The sequence below is a fragment of the Rhinopithecus roxellana genome, chromosome 5 (genome assembly GCF_007565055.1).
Source record: "Rhinopithecus roxellana isolate Shanxi Qingling chromosome 5, ASM756505v1, whole genome shotgun sequence".
In the NCBI taxonomy this organism is placed as follows: domain Eukaryota; kingdom Metazoa; phylum Chordata; class Mammalia; order Primates; family Cercopithecidae; genus Rhinopithecus; species Rhinopithecus roxellana.
Window position 1 is genome coordinate 76,650,634 of NC_044553.1, and position 26,314 is coordinate 76,676,947.

The 26,314-nt window shown below is 43.8% G+C and overlaps 1 protein-coding gene across 4 annotated transcripts in view; it reads right to left on the reverse strand.

Moving 5' to 3' along the window:
- Positions 1 to 208: 208 nt before the first annotated feature.
- The window catches only part of NEO1 (neogenin 1), a 274,840-nt gene continuing 248,734 nt past the window's right edge, over positions 209 to 26,314 (reverse strand). The window contains exons 23-29 of one of the 4 annotated variants that reach the window (XM_010383274.2): positions 22,496 to 22,643; positions 16,787 to 17,025; positions 16,089 to 16,181; positions 11,764 to 11,922; positions 6,733 to 6,996; positions 3,965 to 4,101; positions 209 to 2,800 (exon numbers count right to left, since the gene is read on the reverse strand). In XM_010383274.2, the coding sequence (XP_010381576.1) occupies positions 2,717 to 2,800; positions 3,965 to 4,101; positions 6,733 to 6,996; positions 11,764 to 11,922; positions 16,089 to 16,181; positions 16,787 to 17,025; positions 22,496 to 22,643 (1,124 nt within the window). In that variant the 3' untranslated portion in view covers positions 209 to 2,716. The remainder of the gene's footprint in view (positions 2,801 to 3,964; positions 4,102 to 6,732; positions 6,997 to 11,763; positions 11,923 to 16,088; positions 16,182 to 16,786; positions 17,026 to 22,495; positions 22,644 to 26,314) is intronic. The other 3 variants (XM_030931312.1, XM_010383275.2, XM_030931313.1) reach the window with 3 other exon arrangements.

A 26,314-nucleotide genomic window follows, 5' to 3' on the forward strand; every position in this document is an offset into this window, starting at 1 on the left:
TTGGTGCTGGTGGACGGTCCAAACACCTCCTGCAGCCTCCTGGCTCACCTGCCACCCTTCCCTGAGTCTCCTTGTAGACTACTGGCTTTACAGTTGTGAAGGCAACAGCAAAGCCAATTAGAGAGGCTGGGAAGCAGGGGGCCCTGAAGGTTTTTGTTTTTGTTTTTTTTTAAGGACAAGGGAAAATAACTCTTTGACCAGACCAGAGTTTGATTGGATTAAAAAAGTGTATTGGATTTCCAATACTAAATAAAAACATGAAATCGTTTTTAAAAAGCCATAGAGTTTACAGCATCAACTACAGAAAAGGCCAAACAAGTGTGTACAGACGCCAGTCCCAGCAGCCCTCTGCGCCCCTCCCGCAGGCAGTGCGGCGACAGACACAGGCGTTCCACATCCCCCGAGGAAGCCGCTGAGCAGCAGCTCAACTAGGACACTACAGACACGCAATGGTTTAGTTTCAAAAATCACAGGAAAATGTAAGAAAATGTATTAAATTGTGAAAAGGTGCAATACAGAATAGCTTTCCTTTTTCTTAATTTTTAAAAAAACCCCCAACTTTGAACAGTTATTTTATTGAAAAATAGGCCCCTCCCCCACCCGCCCCAATTCTGTGGCAGTATCCAGGTACCAAGGCCCTGAGGTAACAGAAGGTCAGGGTTCGTGGGACGAAATGCCCCAAATACTGAGCATGTTCTTTGGGCACAAGGTAGTTTCTGGGGAACCTGGCCCTCTAGTGGCCAGAGTGCTTGGACAGCTCTCTTCAAGATCAGTTTAAGTGCACTGGTTTTCCAGAATCCCGCCTGGCACCCCCACATGACCAGCTAGCTCGGCAGCAGGAGTTCCCGCATTGCACCTTTCATTGCCCTCCAAATCATAAATACAAAGAGTTCATCTTGTGAAAAAGCAAATATGTGGTAAGATCCAAAAGTGGGAAATCCCCAAGTTCAAAGGCAGGTGACCTGGGGTACCCACTGGTGGTTTCAGCAGCTGATCTCTTCTTGGCTATAGAACTGAAGCCCGATTTACTGTCTACACTGCCTTCCACACTGTCTTCTGGGGATCTGTTGGGGAGTAGAGGAAGATGCCTGAGCATCAGTCCTATGTTTTCCATTATATATTCTTAATATTAAAAAACCACACACCTCAGCTCCTTACCTTTTTAGGAAAAAGAACCCAAGAACTATGTGCAAAGGCAATGGCTTCCAAGTGTGGCTGAGCCGTTGGGTTCACCTCAGAAAACTCCTGTGGCCTCCTTCTCATCAGGGCCTAGCTGAGCTGCCGGGACAGGGGAGGGCGGGCAGCTGCTTCCGCTGTCTCTGTCCCTTGTTACTTGAAAAATAATATTCAGAAAGATGTGTGGAAGCCTCAGGGGGCACTGCAGCTCTGCCTTGTCTCATTCCTCCTGCTAATGCTTTCTCTGAAGGGGCTCTGAAGTGTGGAAGAGAACGCTGGACTGGTTGAAGACTGGAACTAGAGAGGAGGAGGAGTCTTATGTGGAAACAAAGTTCCTTCCTTAACCTCCAACTTCCTCAAAGAGAGCCAGTAATAGCAGCAGGAAAGGGTCTCCATCCTTGCTTTCTGATTTACAGAATAGGGTCAGGCTCTTACCCTATTCTGTGTGACTCAGGCAATTGGAAAGACAACACCTGTCTCCTCAGCATGGACATTCTTACCAGGCTATGACCAAGACATCAGGGCTGCTAAATCCTCAAACCCACCTATTGCACAGAAGAATTTTAAAACCAGATCCAAATCAAACTCCAGTTGCAACGTAGTGACAATAAGGATGGACATGCCAGGAAACGACAATAAAGAAGATGCTTCCATTCTCTGCAGGCTTCTGGAAGAAAGTACAATGACGGAAACATTCACAGGACCTCAGCAGCCCCTCCATTTCCTATTACCAACCCCCAGCCCCCCACCCCGCCCCAATACTGAAACTGCACAGAAAGCAACAAACAAGTCTTTTCAATGTTACATTTCATTCAATTCAAATAGATCTGTAATCTCACAGTGATGAGAGGAAAGAGTCAGGCCTTTAATAATTATAATAAAAAAATAATAAAAAAGCTTACAAACAGCAATGCAACATTTCCTCCCCCTCAGAGTGATGGATTAACAGCTGGTAGAGGATGCAATGACTCAGAATTAAAAAATAAAAACAAAACCAAAAAACAAGCCAACCCCAGGAACAACCCACACTGTCAATGACTTTCCATACATAATTGGAACAAGCAGTCAAATGTCAACCACTTGTGGAGAACACCACGGACTTCCTCGGTTTTGGATGGCGTTTTTGTTTTTGAAGGTAAAATAAAATAAGACACAAATAAAATTGTACATAAATGCCAATGTCTACACTCCATAAAGGTGATGCAGTCGCAGCACGAAGACACAGCCTGACCACAAAGTGAAATGCAGGTTGCACTTCTCGCTTCTTCCCTGGACACAAAATTTTGGCCCATGGTGCCCAGTCCTGCAGAATATCAGCAGGCAGAGGGAAGCTGCCTCAACACCGGCTTCTTCCAGGCTGACCAGGGGAAGGCAGGTGGCCATGCCTGGAGCCAGCCCTACACAGAGGCGCTGGCCAGTCTGCTGGCTCATTCTGTGTTCTCAAGTGCTGTCCTCTCGTACTCTGTACAATTCCTTGTTTTCAAGGGTAAGTTCCAAGACTTCCAGACTCAGGTTTGAAGCCATGTCCTGGTGAAGGTCGTCATGCTGTCGTGATAGCGTTTAGGTCCTTCATTAGTCCTTCCAGGTGGGCCATCTCTTTGGTCAGCTCATCTGGTTCATAGCTCTATGGAAAAGAAAACACTATTACTAACCCAGAAAGGAGAGCCCAGAGAGAGGCCAAGGCATCATGTGGTCAGTAGTCAAATGGTCCCAGCAAACGGGCTACTAATACGCAGGGTGGCTCAGAAGAGTGGAAAGTAGCAGGATAGACCCAAGGTCACTGGGATCCCGTTTCCTGATAATGCACAATGCCTTTCTCCCAACACACACTCCCCAGGGTCACAATGACCTCACAAGCCAGAAGGCCTGCTGCTTGCCCCTTCTAGGTCTCTGCCCCAGTCAGCACAGTCGGTATGTCCCTGGATCTCTGGGCCCCAAGCTTTCTGCTTAGAGAATCCTGTACGTGGAAATTCAGAGGCAAAACATTTTTACTGGAGTTTGAGAGTGAAAGATCAAAGAGAGACCCTGGTGATTTCTGTTTTGACAGCAACCACTCAAGCACCTTCTCCTCCAGTATCTTGCTCAGGAAAGGTCACAGAGTAGAACTGAGGGAACGTATGAATGGTTCAAACCAAGAAAAGAAGAACAATGAGAGAAGGGACAGAACTAAAAGGCAGGTAGGAAGTGGGGGGAGGGGCCATTAGCTGGGCTGTGTGAAAAGCTAATTTAAGACGTTCAAGAGTGGATATGGGGGCTGTGTGCGGTGGCTCACGCCTGTCATCGCAAGCACTCTGGGAGACCAAGGCAGGTGGATCACCTGAGGTCGGGAATTTAAGACCAGCCTGGCAGACACAGTGAAACGCTGTCTGTACTAAAAATACAAAAAAATAGCCGGGTATGGTGGCGGGCACCTGTAGTTCCAGCTACTCAGGAGGCTGAGGCAGGAGAATCCCTTGAACCCGGGAGACAGAGGTTGCAGTGAGCCGAGATGGTGCCACTGTATTCCAGCCCAGGTAACAGAGCAAGACCCACTCTCAAAAACAAACAAACAAACAAACAAACAAACAAACAACAGTGGTTATGGGAAAGAAAGTAGACCAAATCCTCAGCATAGTTCCCGGCTCAGAAAAGATGCTCAACACTGTTTCTACTGAATGAATGAGTGCATCTGCTTCATAGTTCTGGGTGGCGAGCCTGGTATGTACAGAATATCAGCTTGACCAGCAGTCTCAGACCCTGGGGCGTGTTCCCAGACAATCTGGCTGGACTGATGGCCCCACGAACTTACACTCTCGGAGTCTTCCAACATCCTTGTGGTCTCCTGCACTTCAGGGGCACTGGGAACAACCACTGGCATAGGAGGCCGGCTCCTTCCTAGAGTCCCGATGGAGGCTGTCTTCACTGAGTGAATGTGATGGTTCAGAGCTGAGGGGAAAGGGCATCGTCAGGTATGTGACCAAGCCTGCCTCCCCTAGACCTCATGAAGGCCCTAAGGTCCAAGTGCTGCTTCAGGGTGAGAGAGACACACAGACCCAGTGTGCGGATACTGCTCTGAAAAGTTACTGGAAGAACAGGGAAGGAGGGAGATAGCAGGGCTTTCATGAGGCCAGAGAAAATATTCCATTGGCTCTAGAAAACCAATATCCTAGTCCAGTGGTTCTCTAAGTGTGGTGGTCCACGAACCCTTGCAGGATATCTGGGAGGCCAAAGCTCTCCGCATAATAAGACATTATTTGCCTTTCCACTGCGTTTGCCTTTGCACTGAGGATACAAAGGCAATAGTGGGTGAGCTGCTAGAGGCTTAGTACAAATTAAGGCAGTGGTGCCAAACTGTAAAGCCATTCACCGACATGCACTTGCAGTTTAAAAAAGCCAGTTTCACTAAGAACCATCATTAATAAAGGAGTAAATATTTTTTTTTACTACATCTTGACCTTACTGTATGTGACAAAATGGAAAGTATGCATAAAGTACTTCAGCTGTGTACAAAGTATGACAGCTATCTTTTTTTTTTGAGACGCAGTCTCTCCTTATTGCCCAGGCTGGAGGGCAGTGGAGCGACCTTTGCTCGCTGCAACCTCTGCCTCCTGGGTTCAAGTGATTCTCCTGCCTCAGCCTCCCAAGCAGCTGGGATTACAGGCGTCTGCTACCACGCCCGGCTAATTTTTTGTATTTTTAGTAGAGAAGGGGTTTCACCATGGTGGCCATGCTGGTCTTGAACTCCTGACCTCAGGTGATCCACCCGCCTTGGTTGGCCTCCCGAAGTGCTGGGATTACAAGCGTGAGCCACCGCGCCTGGCCAACAGCTGTCTTAAATAAAGGCACTTGTGATAGTTTGAGTTTTGAGTTGAATGTTTTTATCATGGAATATCACTGTTAGTTCAAAGACAGACAAACTGGTTCTTGAGACATCTTTTAGAAAATGAACAAAGTGAGCCTGTCAATTCAAGGCACACAATGGATAGTGTTTCTTGCCAATGATAAAATTTAAGTTTTAAGTAAAAATGAACATTTTGGAAAACTTGCATCTGCCACCATGGTCTTGAGAACTTAATACTTACACATTTTGATGATATTAATGAATATGTTTTTAGATACTGAATGAAATGTATCACTATTTGCAGAATTTGTATAATGTAGTGAACCAGTATTTTCTAAATGACTGACATGTGATGTTTTAGTATGGTGCATTAAATGCAAGACAGATGAATGAATTTTAATGGAATAAAGTACAAATAGTTCATAGATAAGGTTTCAGATTTCACTTTACAAACAAACCTTTAAAAAACTACAACTTGTTGAGTTTTGCTGTAGTATCAAAAAAGAATATCCACAATTATCTGAAAAGGTTATAAAAATACTCTTTCCTTTTCCAATTACATATCTGTTAGACCAGATTTTCTTCTTATATTTCAACTAAAACACCATATTGCAACAGATTGAATGCAGAAGCAGATAGGAAAATCCAGCTGTCTTTTATTAAGCCAGACATTAAAGAGATTTGCAAAAAAAATAAAACGACTCTTCTCACTATATTTTTGTTTTGAAAATAGTTGCTTTTCGGCCAGGCATGGTGGCTCATGCCTGTCTTCCTAGCACTTTGGGAGGCCGAGGCAGGTGGATCATGAGGTCAGGAGATCGAGACCATCTTGGCTAAGGCAGTGAAACCCCATCTCTACTAAATACACAAAAAATTAGTTGGGCATGGTGGCAAGCACCTGTAGTCTCAGCTGCTTGGGAAACTGAGGCAGAAGAATGGCGTGAACCCGGGAAGTGGAGCTTGCAGTGAGCCGAGATTGCACCACTGCACTCCAGCCTGGGTGACAGAGCGAGACTCCGTCCCAAATAAAAAAAAAAAAAAAAAGGAAAATAGTTTTTCATATAAATATGCTGGTTATCCTAACATGATAGATAATTGCTTTTTTAAATGAATAAAATACTTTAAAAATTTCTTAGTTTGAATTTGAATATTGTAAATATTGACAGATATAACCTACATGAAGAAAAGCTCTTTTATGTGCTCAATAGCTTTTAAGCTATAAAGGGGTACTGAGACCAGAAATTTTGAAAATCACTGACTTATTCTAAAACAAATGAACAGGTAACAATCAAGTGCAGAAAGCAAGCACACCTTTGAGGTCAGGGGACTGTTACTGAGCTGTGTGGATTTGGGTAAATGACTTTCCCTTCACAGGGTTCCTTTCCCTATCCTGAGGTTCCCTCTGCTTTCACCACCCTATGAGTCCAAGCCTTGGCCTGATCCTTCTCTAGTTTGCAGGGACCTTACGAAGTGAGGTGATTCCAGGGAGCTGGGCAGATTAGATCTGCTATCCATTCCCATGCCATTGGACTTACCACCAAAGGTGCTGCACATCAAACCCAATTCAAAACGTCAGCCCACAAACTTCTTGGGTGGGGCAATGGCACACTGCTACTCTAACTGAATTGCTGGGATAGGCTTGGAGGATATTTGCTTTGCTATACTTCAAGGAAGGGGTGACTTTATCCAAGCTTGAGCCAAAGGGTCCCTCCAGGTATGCTGCCATCCTCACTCACCTTGCTGGGATAGTAATGGTGTGCTTGGCAACGCAGGATCATAGGTGGGAGGTCCTGGAGGCGGGACTGCCGGCACGGCGAAGCTCTTCAATGGGTGGGAAGGGCGAACATGGGCAGTGGGAAGACTCTGGCCTGAATCTTCCTCTTGGGAGCTGGCCAAGTAAGAGGAGCTGGTAGCACCTTCAGGGTCCTGGTGATCAGTGCAGCATGTTTGAGACGAGGAGGCTGGCATGGTGTCAGTGCTGGGGGTATTTCGAACGGATTCTACAGCAGGAAAGTCTAAAAGTTAGTATTTCTTTTGCCATTAAATATGGGGAAGTCCCCGAGTTTGGCTACTTCTAGGGGTTCCCTAAATCAGCTCAAAAGCACTTGTGATCAGTGCTAGTCCAAGAGAACATGGATTAGTACCACTGCCAGGGATAAGAATGGAGTCTCGAACAATTTTGTACTCAACCAGCTATTCCAGTTTTTTGCCTCACAGCTAAGTGGTCACAATTTTATAGATTTAAAGTTCTTCTCATTATTTACTATGGAGCACATGTAAAGGTTCCTGAGATGACTAAGATATTAAGATATAAATAAGTATAAAAGAAAATTAAAAACTTCACTCACTGGAATCTTAGAGAGTGGCCTTTCATAGACAAACATGGCTAATCACCAAGGCTGGCTGGGTACCTGACAGTAGCCAGCTCTACTGACAAGGCCTGGCGGTCACTGCAGGAGAGGCCAATGCCACAGGCCTTCATGCCTTCAGGGGCTGTGCATGGCCTCATCACAGCAAAAACCCCATAGCTCAAGTGAGAACTGGGCAATGAACAGAGCAGCCCGGAGGTCTGCACACAGCTTTCAGATCATGCCAAATGAAGGGCATTTTTGATTCAGAGAAAGAAATGGGGATAGATTAGCCTGGAGAAGGGAAGGCTCAGGAAGAACATGATTAACAATCTCAAAATATAAGAAGGGGCAGAGTTGTTCTGGAAGGCAGCACAGCAGGGTAGAAAAGCGCAGACTCTGGAATCAGACAGACCTGGACTCTAATCTTTGCATACAAGCTGGGTGAATTTGACAAAGTCACTGAGTTATCTCTGAGTCTCAGTTTCTTCATCTACAAAAGAGGGAGAATAACACATAATTCTTTGAGGATTAAATGAGATATATGAAAAGTGCTGAACATGGTGCTTGAATATCTGAAAATATTCTTTTCTTTGTAAATTACTGGGTGCTTACTTTAAGCCAGGCACTATGCTAGCTGCTTTACATTCATTAGCTCACTCGATCCTCAAAGTAACTCAGAAGGCACTGGCAGGTTAAGCAAATTGCCTATTTGCACAGTTAGAACTAGCAGGGTGGAATCTGAATCCCTGTCTTCCGACTTCCACACACATGCTCTGGACCACCACACACCTTTCCACACACAGAGTACCACCTGCCCCCACCCTGTGGGGCAGAAGCAGCACCAAGGCCCGGGGAGACCACATGAGGAAGACCCTTCCAACAGCGTGAGCTGGTGACCACCTTCCACACCCGTGAGGAGAGGCACGGAGGACACAGCTCAGGACAATGAACTGTACCAGGTAGCCTGAAGGCCTCTTCTGACTTCTGGAGTTCTCAACCTTAACAAGTACCGTAGTCCCCCTTATCCATGCTTTTGCTTTCAATGGTTTCAATTATCTATGGCCAACTGCTGTCCAAGAATTTAAATGAAAAATTCCAGAAATAAATAATTCATAAGCTTTACATTGTGCACCATTCTGAGTAGTATGATGAAATCTTGCGCCGTTCCACTGGGGATGTGCATTATCCCTTAGTCCAGCCTCTCCAGACTGCGTATGCTACCTGCCCTTGAGTCACTTAGCAGCTGTCTCAGTTATCAGATAGAGAAAGCAGATATAAAAGGTTCAGTACTACATGTGATTTCAGGCCTCCACTGGGCGGGGCGGATCTTGAAATGTATCCCCACAGATGGGGATACCATAAAGCATGAGCAATCTGCAGAAATCCAACACATTTCCCTGTCTTTGTTGCTGAGGTAGCAGTGAATCTGTGCCTTTGGGCTCTGAGAAGTCAGGCCACACCAGTCATGAGTGGCACCTCTGACCTTGGGTCCACGGATGAGGACTCATACACCCTCTCAAGTGTGCCTGACTGTGTTGGCCCTACCAGGCTTAGGCCACTCCTCATCCCTTAAAGGGGTGTGCTGGGGATCTCTTCTCAGGCTTGCTCAAGTTAGCCATCCCTCACGGTGGGGGAGCTGGTGGTCCCCCTCTGTGATCCTGGGCAGGGTAGAAGCTGGCTAGGAAGGGTAGCAGGGAGGAGGAGAGAGAAGAGTAAACTCATGCCCAGACCATGTCAGCCTGTATTGGCAGGTATGTTAGATCAGCTCTGGGCAAACAGGCCTCTCCTGACTGCCTCAATGGTCTGTAACTAGATATATAAGCTTCTGAGGGCCAAAGAGATGGTGCAAAAGGTGAAAAAGGAAAATGGGGTTGCCTATATGAGTCAGCACCCTGGCCTGCTACCACAGACCAGGGCTGCCTTGTACAACTCCAGAAGCCCCAGGCATGTTGCTTTCTACACGAAGGGTGCTCCCTGACACTGTGCAAAATCACTGGCCTGCTCAGAATCCATGCTGTAAGTAAAATTCCTACTTTGGCAAGGGGCCTACTTCCTGACTGACTTGCCTCTTAAAGAGTTAAGACACACAGAGTTCACACTGGCCAAGTGATTGGACAAGAGGGAAAGTGCTTTTCCAATGTCAAGTGGTGGTGACATAGTGAATGTTCCTTAGAGCAGAGACTGGCCCTGCCTAGCCCACATATACCAAGCTGTGCCAACACTCTGAGCTCCAGAAACACAAAAGCTTAAAAAAGTGCAATAGTGAAAAAGAACTTTGATCATTTCTGGATACTTGCTCTACATTTCAAATCAGTCTTCAGCGAGTCTATCACTTTAGTTTTACCTTCCTTTATGCAACTGGTCATCAAAGCATGGACTCTCTTAGTAATGCAAATTATTCTTTCCCCCTCTCTTCACTTTCTGCCTAGGTCTATAGAGAAGGGAATGCTTACCAACACTAAATCACAAGGGAGAGGGCTGGGTAGGAGCTGCCATGCTCCTCTCCAATCCCCAAACCCAGCAGGAAAGAGGGCCTGATTTGATTGGAAGGTGCCTGCCATCCACTCAAGCAGGACCACATCCTAGCGTGTGAGATTCCTTGGCCTTAAAAATGGAGAAACAGGGTTGGGCACAAAACCTTCTAAGAGTGGTGTGGAGGCTGCTTTCTGGTCCTCTGTTCTATTTGAGACTATGTCTGTAAGGCAGACTTTGGCTCTCCATGCAGCTGGCTGGAGTAACTGCCTATCTTGTAAACCATCTTTCCTAAATGCAGGACTTCAAATTGGGATTTGGAAGGAGATAGTAGAAAGGTCAAACATATATATATATATATATAATATTTAATATTTAGTAGAGATGGGATCTTGCCTTGTTGCCCAGGCTGGTCATGGACTCAAGCAATCCTCCTGCCTCGGTTGCCCAAAGTGCTAGAATTACAGGCATGAGCCACAGTGCTCAGCCTGGAAGGCCAAATTTAGATGTGAGTTCAAGCAGCATTCTCCAAATCAGGTAATAGCTTTGGGAGTAGATAATGTCAGGAATTATTACACACCCCTTAATAAAGCTTCATTTGATGTTCTGGGTATGTTTATGATTGATAAAAACTTGAAAGAATGGGGACCGGGTGCGGTGGCTCATGTCTGTAATTTCAGTACTTTGGGAGGCCAAGGCAGGCGGATCACTTGAGGTCAGGAGTTTGAGACCAGTCTGGCCAACAAGGGGAAACCTCGTCTCTACTAAGAATACAAAAATCAGTCGGGTGTGGTGGTGTGTGTCTGTAATCCCAGCTAGTTGGGAAGTTGAGGCAGGAGAACTGCTTGAACCCAGGAGGTGGAGGTTGCAGTGAGCCGAGATCGCGCCACTGTACTCCAGCCTGGGCGACAGAGTGAGACTCTGTCTCAAAAACAAACAAAAAAACCAAAGAGAAACAAAAAACTTTAAAAAATGGGGATATTACTAGGAACCCAAACTTCCAGCATAAAGTTTTGAGGTTCTTTTAAAATGGAACTCACTTGAAATTCCCTTATTCCCCAGAGCAGCAAAACTCAGTTCTATCAGTAACATAATAACTATTAATAGGCAAGTTTCAAATAGTGGAAAAATAATATGTTGAATATATGGGAAGTTGCTAGGCTTGCCATTTAAAACTGAGGATGAACATTAATTTTCAATTAATGAAGAATAATATTTACACCACTTGCTGTCTCCATGCCTTCACTATTTCCTCCTTAAAACTTTGATAACGCGGTTTCCTAAGATTTCCAAACTGGGACTTGTTTGTCTAGCAACATGTGTCTTTAAATACACTGCAGATTGTTACGCTAGTTTCCTGTTTCTGCAGAGAGGATCTATTCCTGCGCATCCCTTCCTAATTTTAATAATCCTGAGGTTTACATCAGGCACCCTGTGGTTTACAATACACACAACTCCACGTGGCTTGTGGCCCCACCGCCCCTTGGATGTTGTTTGCACTTTGGTCCACGGTGGAAGTAACCTGTATGTAACAGTTAACCTTTGGACCTACCCAACGTTAGGGTGACTGCCAGGCAAAGGCAACCACGAGTGTCTGAAATCACCCAGGATGAGTTTTCCTTTCAAATTAGAGGATTAAAAGAAATAAAGAAATTGGAAAAAAGGACTGAGTTAAAGTGCAATTTTATGGAACAAGGGATGCTTATGTGATTAGAGATACTGTTTTTACTAAAAGGAAACTTTGCACTGAATGTTTAAAACTTAAGTAGAAATACAGGGTGAATTTTATAGAAACAAATTTGAGTCAGTCACAGAAACGTTATGCTAAGTAAATAAAATAGAAAAATTCCAAATCCCTTTTCTAAGTAGGGCAAGCCCTTCCCCATTTCCGCTTGCTGACTCCTTTGGAATGGTTTCCATCTGGGCTTGATCCTCATCTCTCACCTGTGGAATTGGCCCTGTCTGAAAGGGACATGGATGTGCCAATGGGCCATGGGCTGCCCGGGTGGTAGAGATGACTGCGAGCTGGAGAAGCGAGGCTGCTGGAGTGGAAATGATGGTGAGGGTGATCGAGGGAATGGATGGGATGGGCACTAATCACAGCTGTGAATGAACACAAGACAGAGAAATGCTTAACACGCTTGCACAAACACACACAAATCACAGTTCAGAGCAAAGTCACCCCCTTCCCACCTCCCATACAGTCCAACCACTCCCTTGGGTTTTCGGTGGCAGCTGGCTAGATCTGGTCAATTAGCCATTGATTTTTACATTTGTTTTTTAAAAATGAATATACTCTTTTGCATATGTCTACATATGTATAGAAAAAAAGGTCTGAGGAATATATACTAAAATGTTAACAGTGGTTATCTTGCAGGGAAGAGTGGTCAGGATTAAAATAATATTTTTCTTTTGGCTTATCTGTATTTTCCAATTCTACTATAATAAACATGGATTACACGAGTTATTACAAATATCTATTTGAATATGTCACAAAATATAAATCCATAAGCCAACACATAAATTGAGTTTCTATTTTGTCCTGCTAAAAAGGATAGAAAGAAGTCCCTTCTTTTTCGAGTATATTCCTAATTCATTCTGCCTTTGTTAAATCTGCTGAATTAAGCATTTAATGGGTATTTAGGCCAAATAAATACGTAGCTGCTTAATCAGCTTTCATGTCTTAAAATAAATGCAAATGGAATTGAACTCTGATGGTCCCATCTAGTACTAAAAGCATGAATCACTGGCCGATGGCACCATCTTTTACTGCTTCCAGTCTGGGGACTCAGCCATACCCATCTGCATTTAGGAGAATAAACGGCTCTTTCCTTCTCACACTGGTTAAGGATTCAATTAACTGTGTTTAGCTAAAGAATCTGAAATTTCCACACAGATTTCACATACTACTTTCTATGAAGACAGAGATTCCATGTACAACTTTCTACGAGGCTTCATTATCCATCTGAGATGGAAACAGATAAAATTAGAAGACCAGAGTCTTGGAATAAACTTTTCTGAGGAACTCCCTTGGAGTGGTTGTAGAAATGGCACTTTTAAGGTCAAGATAACCAGCTCTACCCGTACCAAACAGGCAAATAGGCCAAAGCTTACTAGCAATACAGGGAATCCTTTTTTCTCTAAACAAAGGCTTCGTGAACTTAATAATACAACTTACTTAACACTTAGTGGCCTACTGAAATGTCTTCTGTCCCCAGGGATCTCCCTAAAGTCTTTGTGGGGCTATTCAACATTACTCTGCTGAAGAGAAATCCTGGTCAACAAAACGGATGCCTTTACTTTCCAGCTATCCCTTGTCCTGGCCACATGCAAGCAAGCAGGTGGCATGACTGGGGCCCCTGAGCACTGCTGCCCCTTCCTTCCCCTCTCAAGGCCTGAGGAACAGAAAAGGGGCTTTTCCTTAGGTGCTGCTCTTGGGGACCAGAGGCTCCAGGTTGTGCCCAGGAATAAAACACAACACAGGAAAGCTGCCTGAGGAGGGCTCTTGGGGTAACTGGGTAGTCAGCAACTCCTCTAGGGGAAGACAGGTAGTTTTTAAAAGTGGGTGCTTCAGACTAAGTGTTTTCCAGAATTCAGGCTGGGGTAGGGGGAATAAACCTGATTTTTACCTAGGAAAGTACAATTTGAGAGCATTTTAGGACTCTCACAAAGGAAAGGCAAAATTGACTTTTTTCCCTTTATAAGGCATTTCCAGTCTTTGTAGGTAAGTAAAAAAAATAAAGCAGTGTGAATATGCTTGCCTAGGATATAGCAGGAAATCAGCAGCTGTTAGCTGACTCTGAACTCGATGCTTTGGTACATGGCTCTGGATGGAGCCATGTCCCGGCACCAGCAAGCCCTTCCTGGCACTGCTCAGTCATTTAAGACCAGGGTAGGTGGGTGGTGGGTACATGGCTCCCGCAGCATTCCAGGGTCTAGAGCTCAGGGAATACCAGCTTGTGAAACAGAACTGTAGTCATGTGGGTTTTACAAACAGTATCTGCAAACCTAAACACCATAAGTGGATCTTATGGTTGCAGGTTTTTAAAAGATTCCACTTACCCACCCAACTGTTAAGGCACAAATTAAATAATATTGTATATCGGTGCAAACTCCTTCTCCAACATCAAAAAAAAAAAGAAGAATGGTATCAACTGGACAACAGATCTTTTTTACTTAACATATTTAAAAGTAAAATACATCTAGAAATAAAGAGAGCAAAATTTTAAGTTTTCAAAATAAGCCAGTTCAGGTAGGAACTGAAGTCTTATACAAAACAAACAAATAAGCAGTAGTGCTAGCATCTTCTCGATCAATCAGAAGCAACTAGAATGGATTAATTTACTCTTCTTGGGCATTTGTATCTTTAAACCTGGGAACCCCATCCAGGGCACCTCTTATAAGAGGGAAACCAGGTTTTCCCCCGCATGCTTCCAAGTCCAGGCCTTTCTTTCCATCAAGGACCACAAGCATAAGCTACCCTGAGCTGAAATTACCTATTATCAAATAAGGTGTTACTCTTTCAAAGATGATCTTTGTAATAATCTTACACGTTTGTGTACAGTGTTTGTGGGAGAGGGAATGGGTGTGCAGACATCCACATGCTTGGAGCTTCCACCAAGAGGTTGGGGATTTGAGGAACTTTTCCAAGTGCACGATGTCATAGTGCACCTCGTTGCATGTATGATATTCATGGCTATTAAATCTCATCATTTGTTGACAGATGGCTGAATATTCCCTCAACTGCAAGCCCCACTGTGCTAGCTAGTCTGAAAGGCTTCACTTCCTTGAAAACAGTGACAAGAGAGAGAACACAGTAGTTTGAAAGAATTGGTTTGTCACACTGCTTTCTGGTTTAATCGTGATATTTAACTTATTTTGAATTTCAACTATTATTAAAAGAGGCTCAGAAACCTTTATGCTTATCAAAGTGAGGCACGAATCAAGAATGAAAAATGTTGTTTAAAAAATTCCGGCTGGGTGAGCATGGTGGCTCATGCCTGTAATCCCAGCACTTTGGGTGGCTGAGTTGGGTGGATCACCTGAGGTCAGGAGTTTGAGACCAGACTGGCCAACACGGTGAAACCCCGTCTCGACAAAAAACTAGCCAGGTGTGGTGGTGAGTGCCTGTAATCACAGCTACTTGGGAGGCTTAAGCTAGAGAACTGCTTGAACCCAGGAGGCAGAGGCTGCAATGAGCTGAAATCGTGCCACTGCACTCCAGCCTTGGCGACAGAGCAAGACTCTGACTCTGTCTCAAAAAAAAAAAAAAAAAAAAAAAAAAAAAAAAGAAATCCATACAATGAAACCTAAGGCTATTCTAAAATATAAAGTCTAATAATTTTATTTTTTATTACTTTAACTAATTTAGAGACTGGCTCTTGGCTCTGTTGCCCAAGCTGGAGTGCAAAGGTGCAAAATCACAGCTCACTGCAACCTTAAACCCTGGGTTCAAGAAATACTTCCATCTCAGCCTCCTGGGTAGCTGGGACTACAGGTTGTGTGCCACGATGCCTGGCTTTTAAAAAAAATTTTTTTTTTTTTTGAGACCGAGTCTCACTCTGTCACCCTGGCTGGAGTGCAGCAGCACGATCTTGGCTCAATGCAACCTCTGCTTCCCAGGTTCAGGAGATTCTCGTGCCTCAGCCACTTGAATAGCTGGGATTACAGACATGTACCACCACACCTGGCTAATTTTTGTCATGACTAATTTTTACTTTTATTTTTTTTGGTAGAGATGGGGTCTCACTACAACATTGCCCAGGCTGGTCTAGAACTCCTGGCCTCCAGCAATCCTCCCACCTTAGTCTCCCAAAACACTAGGATTATAGGTGTGGGCCACCTTGCTTGGCCTTCAAATCTATTAATTAAAAAAAAAAATTCCATAGGTGCTCATTAGCACTGGTATCAGGAAGCACAACGAAAACTTGTAACATCGGGCCATCCTTAGCCCTAGTCTGGAGGGAAGCTTTCCCATCTCTCCTATAGAGATATGATGCACTTTTAGGGAGACTTCCCTATTCCCAGGGATCTGGAGACATTCATTGGCTTTTCAGCTTATTTACCATAAACATAATGACGTTAGGCCTCAAGAATAATGTTTGTTGCAAAATATGGCAAGTGTTTGGTACTTCCTCCTTCAAGGTGTCAAAGCTTTGGTAGATTATCTTTGTGTTAGAATCCAGTGAAGTCAAAAAGATCATTCATATTGTTCCCCTACATGACTGAACAGATTGATAGCACTGAGGAAAAGAGAAGCTTTTACTTACGCTGGGGTGGCTGGGAGTCAAAGGGCATCATCATTTTTGGTCTCATTCCCCGCCTTCCAGCCAGTGTAGACATGCTGTCCTCTGACTCATGCCCTAAATGTTGAATGTGGAGGTTAGTTACCAGCATGTGCCCTACGCCACTGAGCAGCCTCAACAATAAAACATTTCTAGTAGGGGATTCAGAATTCACAAACAACACAATGGGGACAAGACATTTCTGCAAGAAGTGAAATAAAGAGGAAAATGATCATGAGAGCATCACAAGAGTTCCTGCTAAATCAATGTGGATGTCACAATGTTGCCCGCCACACTTCATAGAGTGTCTGAAAGAGCCTCCAGACGAAGAACATTCTGAATACCACGATGCTAGCTGGAAGCCAGCTGAAGACACTGAATGAAATGCACAGACAAGGGCTAGCTAGCAGCCTCAAATGCTTGAATATCACACTGCTGAAGCCTGATGAGAGACCTAAAAGATCTGCAAGATTGTCTTGTATGGGTGTGTACCCATACGAGTACCTCTCTCCCATAAGAAGCTAGCTATTCTTTATCATATGTTCCCAAATCTTCTAACACACATTTCTCTAAATCTGATGTCATATAGGAATTGCCAAATGAAGGCAACCTCAGGGGGAAAATGATTTAAATGAAAACAGTCTCCTAACATTTGAGGAAAAAACCTACACTTAAAATGGTACCTCTGTATGAATTTCGCCTTTGATGGATATTGCTGTCCATGGAGTTGTCAACTGGTGTGATATCTTGAGAGTTGCGAGGAATTGGAGTATCAGTCATGATGGGGTTTGGGTCTGGAGACTTATCAATGGGTTTCAGCTCCAGTCTCTCATGATGGATCCAGAGATCTGGAGGTTTCACATCTTTGGAATTCCCTTTGTACTTATGAGAGCCATTCACTGATTTGCAGGCAGCTCGCTTCCTAGGCACAAAGTTAAGAGAAGCTTCTTAACTCATTTGAACATATTCATCAAAAGGCTTGAGTGATTAAAACTGCCTTTCTGAGAGAGTTTCAAGCAAAGGCAAAAACTAAAAATATACCTCCTGCCCCCAACAATAACAACAACAACAACAAAAAGTTTGCTCCTGGGGAGAGTAAGTGTATCTCTATTTTGTCCACACATATTTAGAGATACTTACCAGGGTTTTATGTTTGAATCCTGCCTTGTGACTACTTTTGTTTGACTGTTAAAAGATTAAGATAGCATTTTTCATTACATAATCTCTAAACCAGAAGGTTCATCCACAAGTTTCCAATTAGAGCAATGTAGAAACATAACAATGGAGTAGAAGGAAAGTCTATGGCTTATAAAGGAGGGAGGCAACAACTTTATTTTTTTTTTTGAGATGGAGTTTCACTCTTGTTGCCTAGGCTGGAGTGTAATGGCGCAATCTTGGCTCATTGCAACCTGGCCTCCTGGGTTCAAGCGATTCTCCTGCCTCAGCTTCCCGAGTAGCTGGGATTATAGGCATCCGCCACCATGCCCAGTTAATTTTTGTGTTTTTAGTAGAGACAGGGTTTCACCATGTTGGCCAGGCTGTTCTCGAACTCCTGAACTCAGGTGATCCACCACCTCGGTCTCCCAAAGTGCTGGGATTACAGGCGTGAGCCACTGCGCCCGGCCGGAACAACTTCGAAGACTGCTAAACTAGGACTACGAACTAGATGGAGTCAAGAATGGGGACAACAATGTCTACTCCTTTGTGTTTTAGCTTCTCCATTCACTCGCTTACTTACCCCTAATGAGGACATACTGGGTAACCAGTATATGCCAGATCCTGTGCTAGACTGCTATGCCCTCAGAATTTTTGGTGAAGTGAGGAACACAGATGTTGAACTATTATTTTAAAATGTTCTGAGCTTACTGAAATGCCAAATGTTAGAGTAACTTCTTAATAGTTGGACTAAAGCTGAACAGGAAAAACCTAGAGGAGGAAGCGACATTTAAACTAAGACCTAAAGGGAACAGAAAGTGCATGTCCAGGTGGTGAAATCAGCTTATGTCCAAACCCTAAAGCAGACAGCAATGCCCTGGTGGTATATTAGAAGGATTTTAAGAAATCCTGAGTAGTGGGGACATAGTGAACCCTGCAGAGAATGATGTGAAATAATACTAGAAAGGTAGTCAGGGACCAGATCATACAGAGCTTTTAGGACAATGCTAAGAGTCTGAACTTCCCTTTGTGAGTAATGAGAAACCATTAAATGGTTTTAAGCAAGAGAGTAAGGAGATCACTTTTGAGTTAAAACTTTATACCAGCTGTGATGTGAAGAATGGCCCTGTGGGGTTGGGGATAGAAGAGGAGACCAGCTAGGATGCTACTGCAATCTCAGCCATAACTGATGGCATGGGACAGTGGGAGTAGAGGCAAGAGGCAGATTTGAAAGTTATTTGGGAGGCAGATATGACAGGTCTTGGTAAATAAATGGATGTAGGGTGAGGTGGGAGTAAAGAAGAAAGAGGAGTACAGGATGATGTTAAGGTTGCCAGTTTAAGCCACTTAACATTGGGTTTAAAGGAGCAGAAGCGGGTTTGCCTGAAAAAATGATGAATTCTGCTCTGGGCGTGCTGAATTTGAAGTGTCTCTGAGACATTCAAGAAGAAATGTAGAAGAGAAAACTGGGTGTGCAAGTCTGATACTCAGAGGAGGGAGGCCTTGGCTGGAGACAGAAATACAAGAGTAGCTGGATTGCTGAAGCCATGGGAGCAGATGAGATCACTTGGGGAGAACACAGAAGGAGAAGAGAGTAAGTCCAGGCCCAGGCCCTGAGGAATATCTGTATTTGATGGCTAGGGAGACAGGAGGGCCTATGAAAAAAAACAAAAACAAAACAAAACATGCTGTCATGGATACAAAAGAAGAACACATTTCCAGAAGGAAGGAACAGCTGACTGTGTGAAATGTTGTTGAGAGACTAAGATGAGAACTGAAAAATGTTCTTTGGCTTTAGCAATATGGAAGTCACTGGTGACCTCCACAAAAGCAATTCTGGTGAAGTGGTAGGGCAGAATAAAGATTAGAAAGGACTGATGCATGGGTAGGGAGTGAACAGACCTAAGAGTATAAGCAAGTAATCAAGGAAATCTGTGGTGGAGAAGGCGGGTTTGTAAGCAGCCTGTGATAAGGACCATACAGGGGGTGGGGGTAGGGGTAAGGTTGTAATTATAATGATTCCTTAAGCTGGAAGAAGTTAGAGCATACTTAAATACTGAAGAGGTGGCCAATAACGAGTAAGAGGTCAACTATGCTGGAGAGAGGAATAACAGCAGGTAAAAGGTCTTAGAAAAATGGAAGACAATGAGATTCAGGGGGTAAAGGGTGGAACTGGCTTCAAACAGGGGAAGTACACTTAGGAGGGAAGAGGAAACAATGATTACCAGTGTAGGAAGGTGTCAGATTTGATGGCGGTGTGCTGAGGTCGTTCTTATCTGACAGCTTCTGCCTTCTTCATGAAGGAGAAGCCCAGCTTATCTGTTGCCAGTCAGGGGCTAAGGGGGAATGTGCTGAGAACCAACGAGGGTTTAGATTCTCTAAGTGCTCTGTCAACTTTGAGGTTGTAAGACTCTGTAAGCAGCTACCATCTAAATGAACCTCAGGTATTACAGAGGAAGAAAAGTAGCCAGAAAAGCTCACTTATATTTTTCAACAGTCAATGGAATACTTGCAAAGCAGATACCTGGGGAAGTGGGGGAGGGGAAAACCCTGTGAAGATCTGATATGATGATTTTCGACAAAGGGACCCAAATCTGTAGGATGTGCCAATACAGAGAATAGAGCCTATTACCAACTCATCTTCTTACTTTCAATCTGAAGACTGAGTACCTTATTAAGGAGGCTCAGGCGGGCAGATCACCTGAGGTTAGGAGTTCAACACCAGCCTGGCCAACATGGTGAAACTCTGTCTCTACTAAAAATACAAAAATTAGCCGGGCATGGTGGTGCATGCCTGTAATCCCAGCTACTTGGGAGGCTGAGGCAGGAGAATCACTTGAATCCGGGAGGTGGCGGTTGCAGTGAGCTGAGATTTTTCCACTGCACTACAGCCTGGGTGACAGACTGAAATCCTGTCTAAAAAAAAAATTTACTTTGAAGTCCTCCAAAGCACTAAGGAATTGTCATTTTGGTTTTCAAATTCTTTTAATAAAAGAACAATAAATAGGCCGGGCGCAGTGGCTCACGCCTGTAATCCCAGCACTTTGGGAGGCCGAGGCGGGCGGATCACAAGGTCAGGAGATCGAGACCACGGTGAACCCCCGTCTCTACTAAAAATACAAAAAATTAGCTGGGCGCGGTGGCAGGTGCCTGTAGTCCCAGTTACTCGGGAGGCTGAGGCAGGAGAATGGCCTGAACCCAGGAGGCGGAGCTTGCAGTGAGCCGAGATCGCGCCACTGCACTCCAGCCTGGGAGACAGAGCAAGACTCCGTCTCAAAAAAAAAAAAAGAACAATAAGTAAAGATCCCAATATTTCTGAACTAGACATAAAATCAAGTTCATAAAGACAGATAAATATGAAATGTCAAATAAAGAGGCTTGAAGAAAAGTTCTAGAGTAGAAAAAAAAATGTAGTCTTTGAGGCTTTAAAAATAATAGTTTTCCACTATTAAAAGTAGATGGAGCCGGGTGCAGTGGCTCACGCCTGTAATCCCAGCACTTTGGGAGGCTGTAATCCCAGCAGGTGGATCATTTGAGGTCGGGAATTCGAGACCAGCCTGGCCAACATGGTGAAACTTCATCTCTACTTAAAAAATACAAAAGTTAGCCAGGCATGGTGGTGGATGCCTGTGATCCCAGCTACTTGGGAGGCTGAGGCAGGAGAATTGCTTGAATCCAGGAGGCAAAGGTTGCAGTGAGCCGAGAACGTGCCATTGCACTCCAGCCTGGGCAAGAGAGAGAGACACCATCTCAAAAGAAAAAAAAAAAAAAGGAAGAGCTGTAAGAGGTAGTGGTCAGAAAGATTATAAAAGAAGCTCCATTTTCTTGGAAAAATGATACAGTACAAGCTATGGAAAGCTATTTCATTTGGGCAAAAGAGAGAGATTTAAAATATCACATAACCTACAAAAAATGACATAAAGTCATTACCAGTAGCAGTTACAGGGTAGACTGTACTTGCCCTGTACAGTGAAAATGAACAAATTTATGATCATTAAATACATGCATCCTTGCCTTGGGCAGATCAAGTCTGCATGGATAATCACATAAACATGAATTTCTCTTTCTCTAGTGGAGCAACACCCCCATCTTATGATCTTTCAAGATATTGCAACTAAAGTCATTTTATTATCTATATTATGGTATTGCTATTAGGAATAACTCAGGAATCTCCTTTTTTTTCTATCTGTCTTGCTAACCAGATATTTGAGTTGTATGTAATTTAGGATCAAGGCTTCTTGCAAGTGTAGGAGTGTATGGTATCAGCAAGCGTTACATAACTGAGTCCCTTGCTATCTGCACTTAGACCATTAGCCACAACCCTCAAAATCCCAGAGGAGTTCACGGCTAGCAGACATCTAGTCTCTCTGAGAAACGGATAAATTAATTATCAATGATCCTTTCCTGTTCATTAAAGCAACCCCACTCCCACCCCCACCCTCCACACTTGGTAGCACTTCTTTAAAAATATTCTTAAACTTAGATTTAGAATGACAGGCTTACGGTCTTCTTCCACCTAGGCTGGCATTTGTGCTGTGATACAGCCTGTGAGAATGCCCACAGACTCCTGGACATCGGGTTCACCGTGGGCATGTATAGACGGTGCTCCAAAGGGGTGACAAGCAGTGCCAGACACTTTCCACTTTCCTCACCACATCTATTCTCTAGTTGGCTCTGTGACCCGAGAGGTTGAGCTAAATTAACTACATCTACTTGGCAATCCTGCTGGGTTTCCTGGCTTCTAGCTGGGTATAGCTAATACTAGGCACTGCCAAGAGGCTGGAGGGTAGGTGTTTCTTCTCCCGCCACTGTCCGCTGGGAGGAGGCTGGCAATGGCTGCATGCCTCTAGCACCCACCTTGCTCTTGTCAGGAAGCTCTCTCCTACTGCTTCAGATCTCTGAAAACAGCTCTCTCCTCTTGCCCTTTCAGGCCCAAGGATGATGGTGTCTTATCATAGCTGCTAGCCTCTGAATATCCCTGCCTAGTTTTCCTTAACCCCATCTATGACTTTGTAAATTACCTCTTTTGAAATACTTTTAAATGTGCCATGTCTTTTCTGCCAGGACACTGACTGATACATGTAAGAGGAACCACTTCCCATTTTCTTTTAAAATATCTGAAATTCCTTTTCATGTATTTTTGTGCCTTAACTTTGTGTACCACTCCATATACAGAAGTCACATGGAAGCAAAAGATAAGATGCAAAAGTCTAAGGGGTGCATTTGGGGCTTCTTACTTTTTCTGGTGAAAGGTGGTACGACGGGTGCAAAAGACAGCGATAATCACAACCACCACGATGGTGATGACGCCAACAGAAACAATTATGACCAGCAGCATATTACTGTCCAGAGGAGAGGTGGGGCTCCCATGAGGGCTGTTACTGCCTGCAGAGAGAGAAACGGTATATGTGTTAGTGTTAGAGAATTTAAAACTTGTATACTGTCAAGTTACAGAACCATTAATATCTCACTTGAACTTCTTGATCATTGCTCTGCCTCATATAAAAGTGCTGCATGAACATGGCTCTCTCCTCTAGATGATGAGCTCCTAGACAGCTAAGAGTCTGTCCTGTGAACAGTGCTCAGGACAGAGCCTGCTCAAAGACAGTGCTTAATTAAAGCTTCTCAAATTGTACTGAACATTCAAGAGCTTTCAAAGGTTAAGATATACTTAGACAGATAAAGAGTCTTGCCTCTCTGGTGTCTCATGTGATACATAAACTCGTCTTGTAAAGCACCACTTATAAATCATTTAGTTTTCTGGTTTTCAAAACCATTTAAAAATGTTCATTCATACAAAGCAAAAGTTTTCCCCAGCAGACAGATATCTGAGATTATAAAAATTACATGAAAAGTAAAGTCTGTTTTTATAGATACACAGCCTATGCAGAGTTAATTCTCTTGTTCAACTTCAAGAAACAGTAGGTCTGAAGTATGCCTTAATTTGACAAATACTGAATGGTTACTATGTGTCAGTCATTGCTCTAGGTACTAAGGGTGCAATGGTGAACAACAGAGATGTGAATGTTTGGCAGGGGAATGGAACAAACGATAAATATGAAATTATTAGTTAATAACGAATGGTGTGAAAAAAAGAAAATGAGGGGATATGATACAGAGTGTCTGAGTAGCTAATTTAGATTGAGTGCTTAGAAAAAGCTTCTCTGAGAAGACCCATTTAGTTGAGATCTGAATAAGAAAGATCCTATCATACAAGGGGAAGGACCGTGAGGCAGGAACAAGTGCTTATCAAGGAAGAGAAATGCAGCCAGTGTTTAAGCAAAGAGATGCAAGTCAGAAGGAAGTACGGAGGAAAAACGGGATGAGGCTGGAAAAGTTGCAGAGGCTGGACCATTTAGGACCCTTTTTTTTTTTTTTTTCTGAGACGGAATCTCACTCTGTCACCCAGATTTCCTGAAGAAGGAAATTGAGATTTTCTTTTCCTTTTCCTATTATTGTTATTGCTGAAAGCATGAGGTCTAGGCTTTGTAATCTAGCTCTAAGTCTTGCTGTCTTCCATTTCTTGAAGCACGTTTCTTTGCTTCCCTACTTATTATTTAAGTTATATATGCTCATATTATAAAATGTGGCAAATCCCACTACACATGTCTAATCACCACAGATATCTGATGTCTTTCCTTCTAGCTACTCTCTCTCTCTTAACTTTCTAACAATCAGAGGTGTACAATAATGGGATGAGCTGCCTTGCCAAGTAATGAGTGTTTAGTTATTGGAAGCACTTAAGAGGCATCCTGCCAGCGTGGGATGTTGTGGAAGAAATTCCTACCATCAAAGTATGGCCTGGAATGTGTGTTCCAAAAAAAAAAAATCTCTTGGCTGGGTGCGGTGGCTCACGCCTGTAATCCCAGCACTTTGGGAGGCCAAGGTGGGTGGATCACGAGGTCAGGAGATAGAGACCATCTTGGCTAACATGGTGAAACCCCGTCTCTACTAAAAAACACAAAAAATTAGCCAGGCAGGGCGGCGGGCACCTGTAGTCCCAGCTACTTGGGAGGCTGAGGCAGAAGAATGGTGTGAACCCAGGAGGCGGAGCTTACAGTAAGCCAAGATCACACCACTGCACTCCAGCCTGGGTGACAGAGTGAGACTCTGTCTAGGTGGAAAACAAAAACAAACAAACAAAATAAATAAATCTCCTGAAGTGGTTCTCCTAACAACCTGGCTTATAAATTTATGTTCTAATCCAAACTTACACTCATTGTGGGAATCCCTTCCATAACGCTGGATTAACTGACCCTCCAACTTTGCTTCTTTGATTTTATAGACTATATCTAAGTACAGTGCTAAATCTGGGGCTGCCTTAGAAGGGATTAAGAGCTTACTCTACATTTGGCTCAATCACTTTTATCTTTCATTTATGAGAAAAAGGTAAACAGACAGACAACTTAAACTATACATACTGACCTTCAATAAAATAACATTTTTATATTTGGGAAAGACCATGGTACTGGGGCCACTAAAATGGACCACACTGTTCATATTAGAGTAGGGCTTTCCATAACACTGTTATTAACAGCAGTGTTGAACTACAGGGTTGGGTATTTGGTAGGGCAGGCATTGCAAATTAGAGGCTGGGGAGCTGAAGTATGGGAGGCAGGCAGAGGTGGAGGTGTTTCTTTCCTGCATTTAACTGACAAATTCTCATTTACTCACATCTGACCTCTAACGTGTGAGCTGGACAAAAGCTTTCTTCTAAGATACAGCAAGAGTGAGCTGCCAAAGAACAGTCCTACCAGGGACAATATATATGCCATTTCTTTATGCCTCATCTGGACTACTGTAACAGCTTCCTTTTTTTTTTTTTTTTTGGGACGGAATCGCACTCTGTCACCCAGGCTGGAGTGCAGTGGCACAACCACAACCTCAGCTCACTGCAACCTCCGCCTTCTGGGTTCAAGTGATTCTCCTGCCTCAGCCTCCTGAGCATCTGGGATTACAGGTGCATGCCACCATGCCTGGCCTGTAACAGCTTCCTAACCCCTCTTCCCTGACTTTATACTCTTAGCCCCCAACTTATGCTTAACTGTTATCAGAGTAGTAATAGTTGACAATAAAAGATGGATGTTATAGGGTACCAGCTGCGTCAGATATTTCACATGTTATTTGTAGGATAAAGCTCTTATTTCTTAACACCGGTACTTGAGTTTTTGACAGGTTGATTCTAACCTGCATTTTCAACTCAATCTCTACCCTGTCTCTATGCAGTGTGACTCCTGGAGAGAGCAGGCTGTTTTATTAGCATATTGCCATGCCTCTGCACATGCTGTTATTGCTTCCTGGAATGTTCAATCCCCTTCTTGACATTTAGTAATCTTCTAGCATCCTTGAAGATCCGGGTTAGACAGCACCTCTTCTTGGAAGCTTTCCTTTTATCAGGTAGTTTGTTACTCACTCCTCTTGCTCCCACAGCTTGTCACATAGAGCCTGCATCTTTAAAAACGTGCATGCGGGCCCTGGGCGTGGTGGCTCATGCCTATAATTCCAGCACTTTGGGAGGCCGAGGTGGGCGGATCACCTGAGATCAGGAGATCAAGACTAGCCTGGCCAATATGGTGAAAACCCATCTCTACTAAAAACACAAAAATCAGCGGGGCATGGTGGCGGGTGCCTGTAATCCCAGCTACTTGGGGAGCTGAGGCAGGAGAATCACTTGAACCTGGGAGGCGGAGGTTGCAGTGAACCGAGATCATGCCACTGCACTCCAGCCTAGGCGACAGAGCAAGACTCCGTCTCAAAAACAACAAAAACCAAAAAAACCAAAAAAAACATGCCATGCATGAGTGAATACATAAATGAAAGAAAGACAAAGGAGTAATTACTTTCCCCACAGCCTTAAAAATTATACGGTGGACACAATATAAATGTCACATATGCATGGAGAAGAAGAAACTCATAAACAGAGTCCTGGAACCTGGAACATAATTATTTCTGGAAGGATATACGTTTGTCTGGTTCTTTTAAGGCTGATTTCATTAAAGTCTGGGCAGTGCCACTTTTGATGTAAATAGATAGCTGGAGATTAAGACATCATTGTA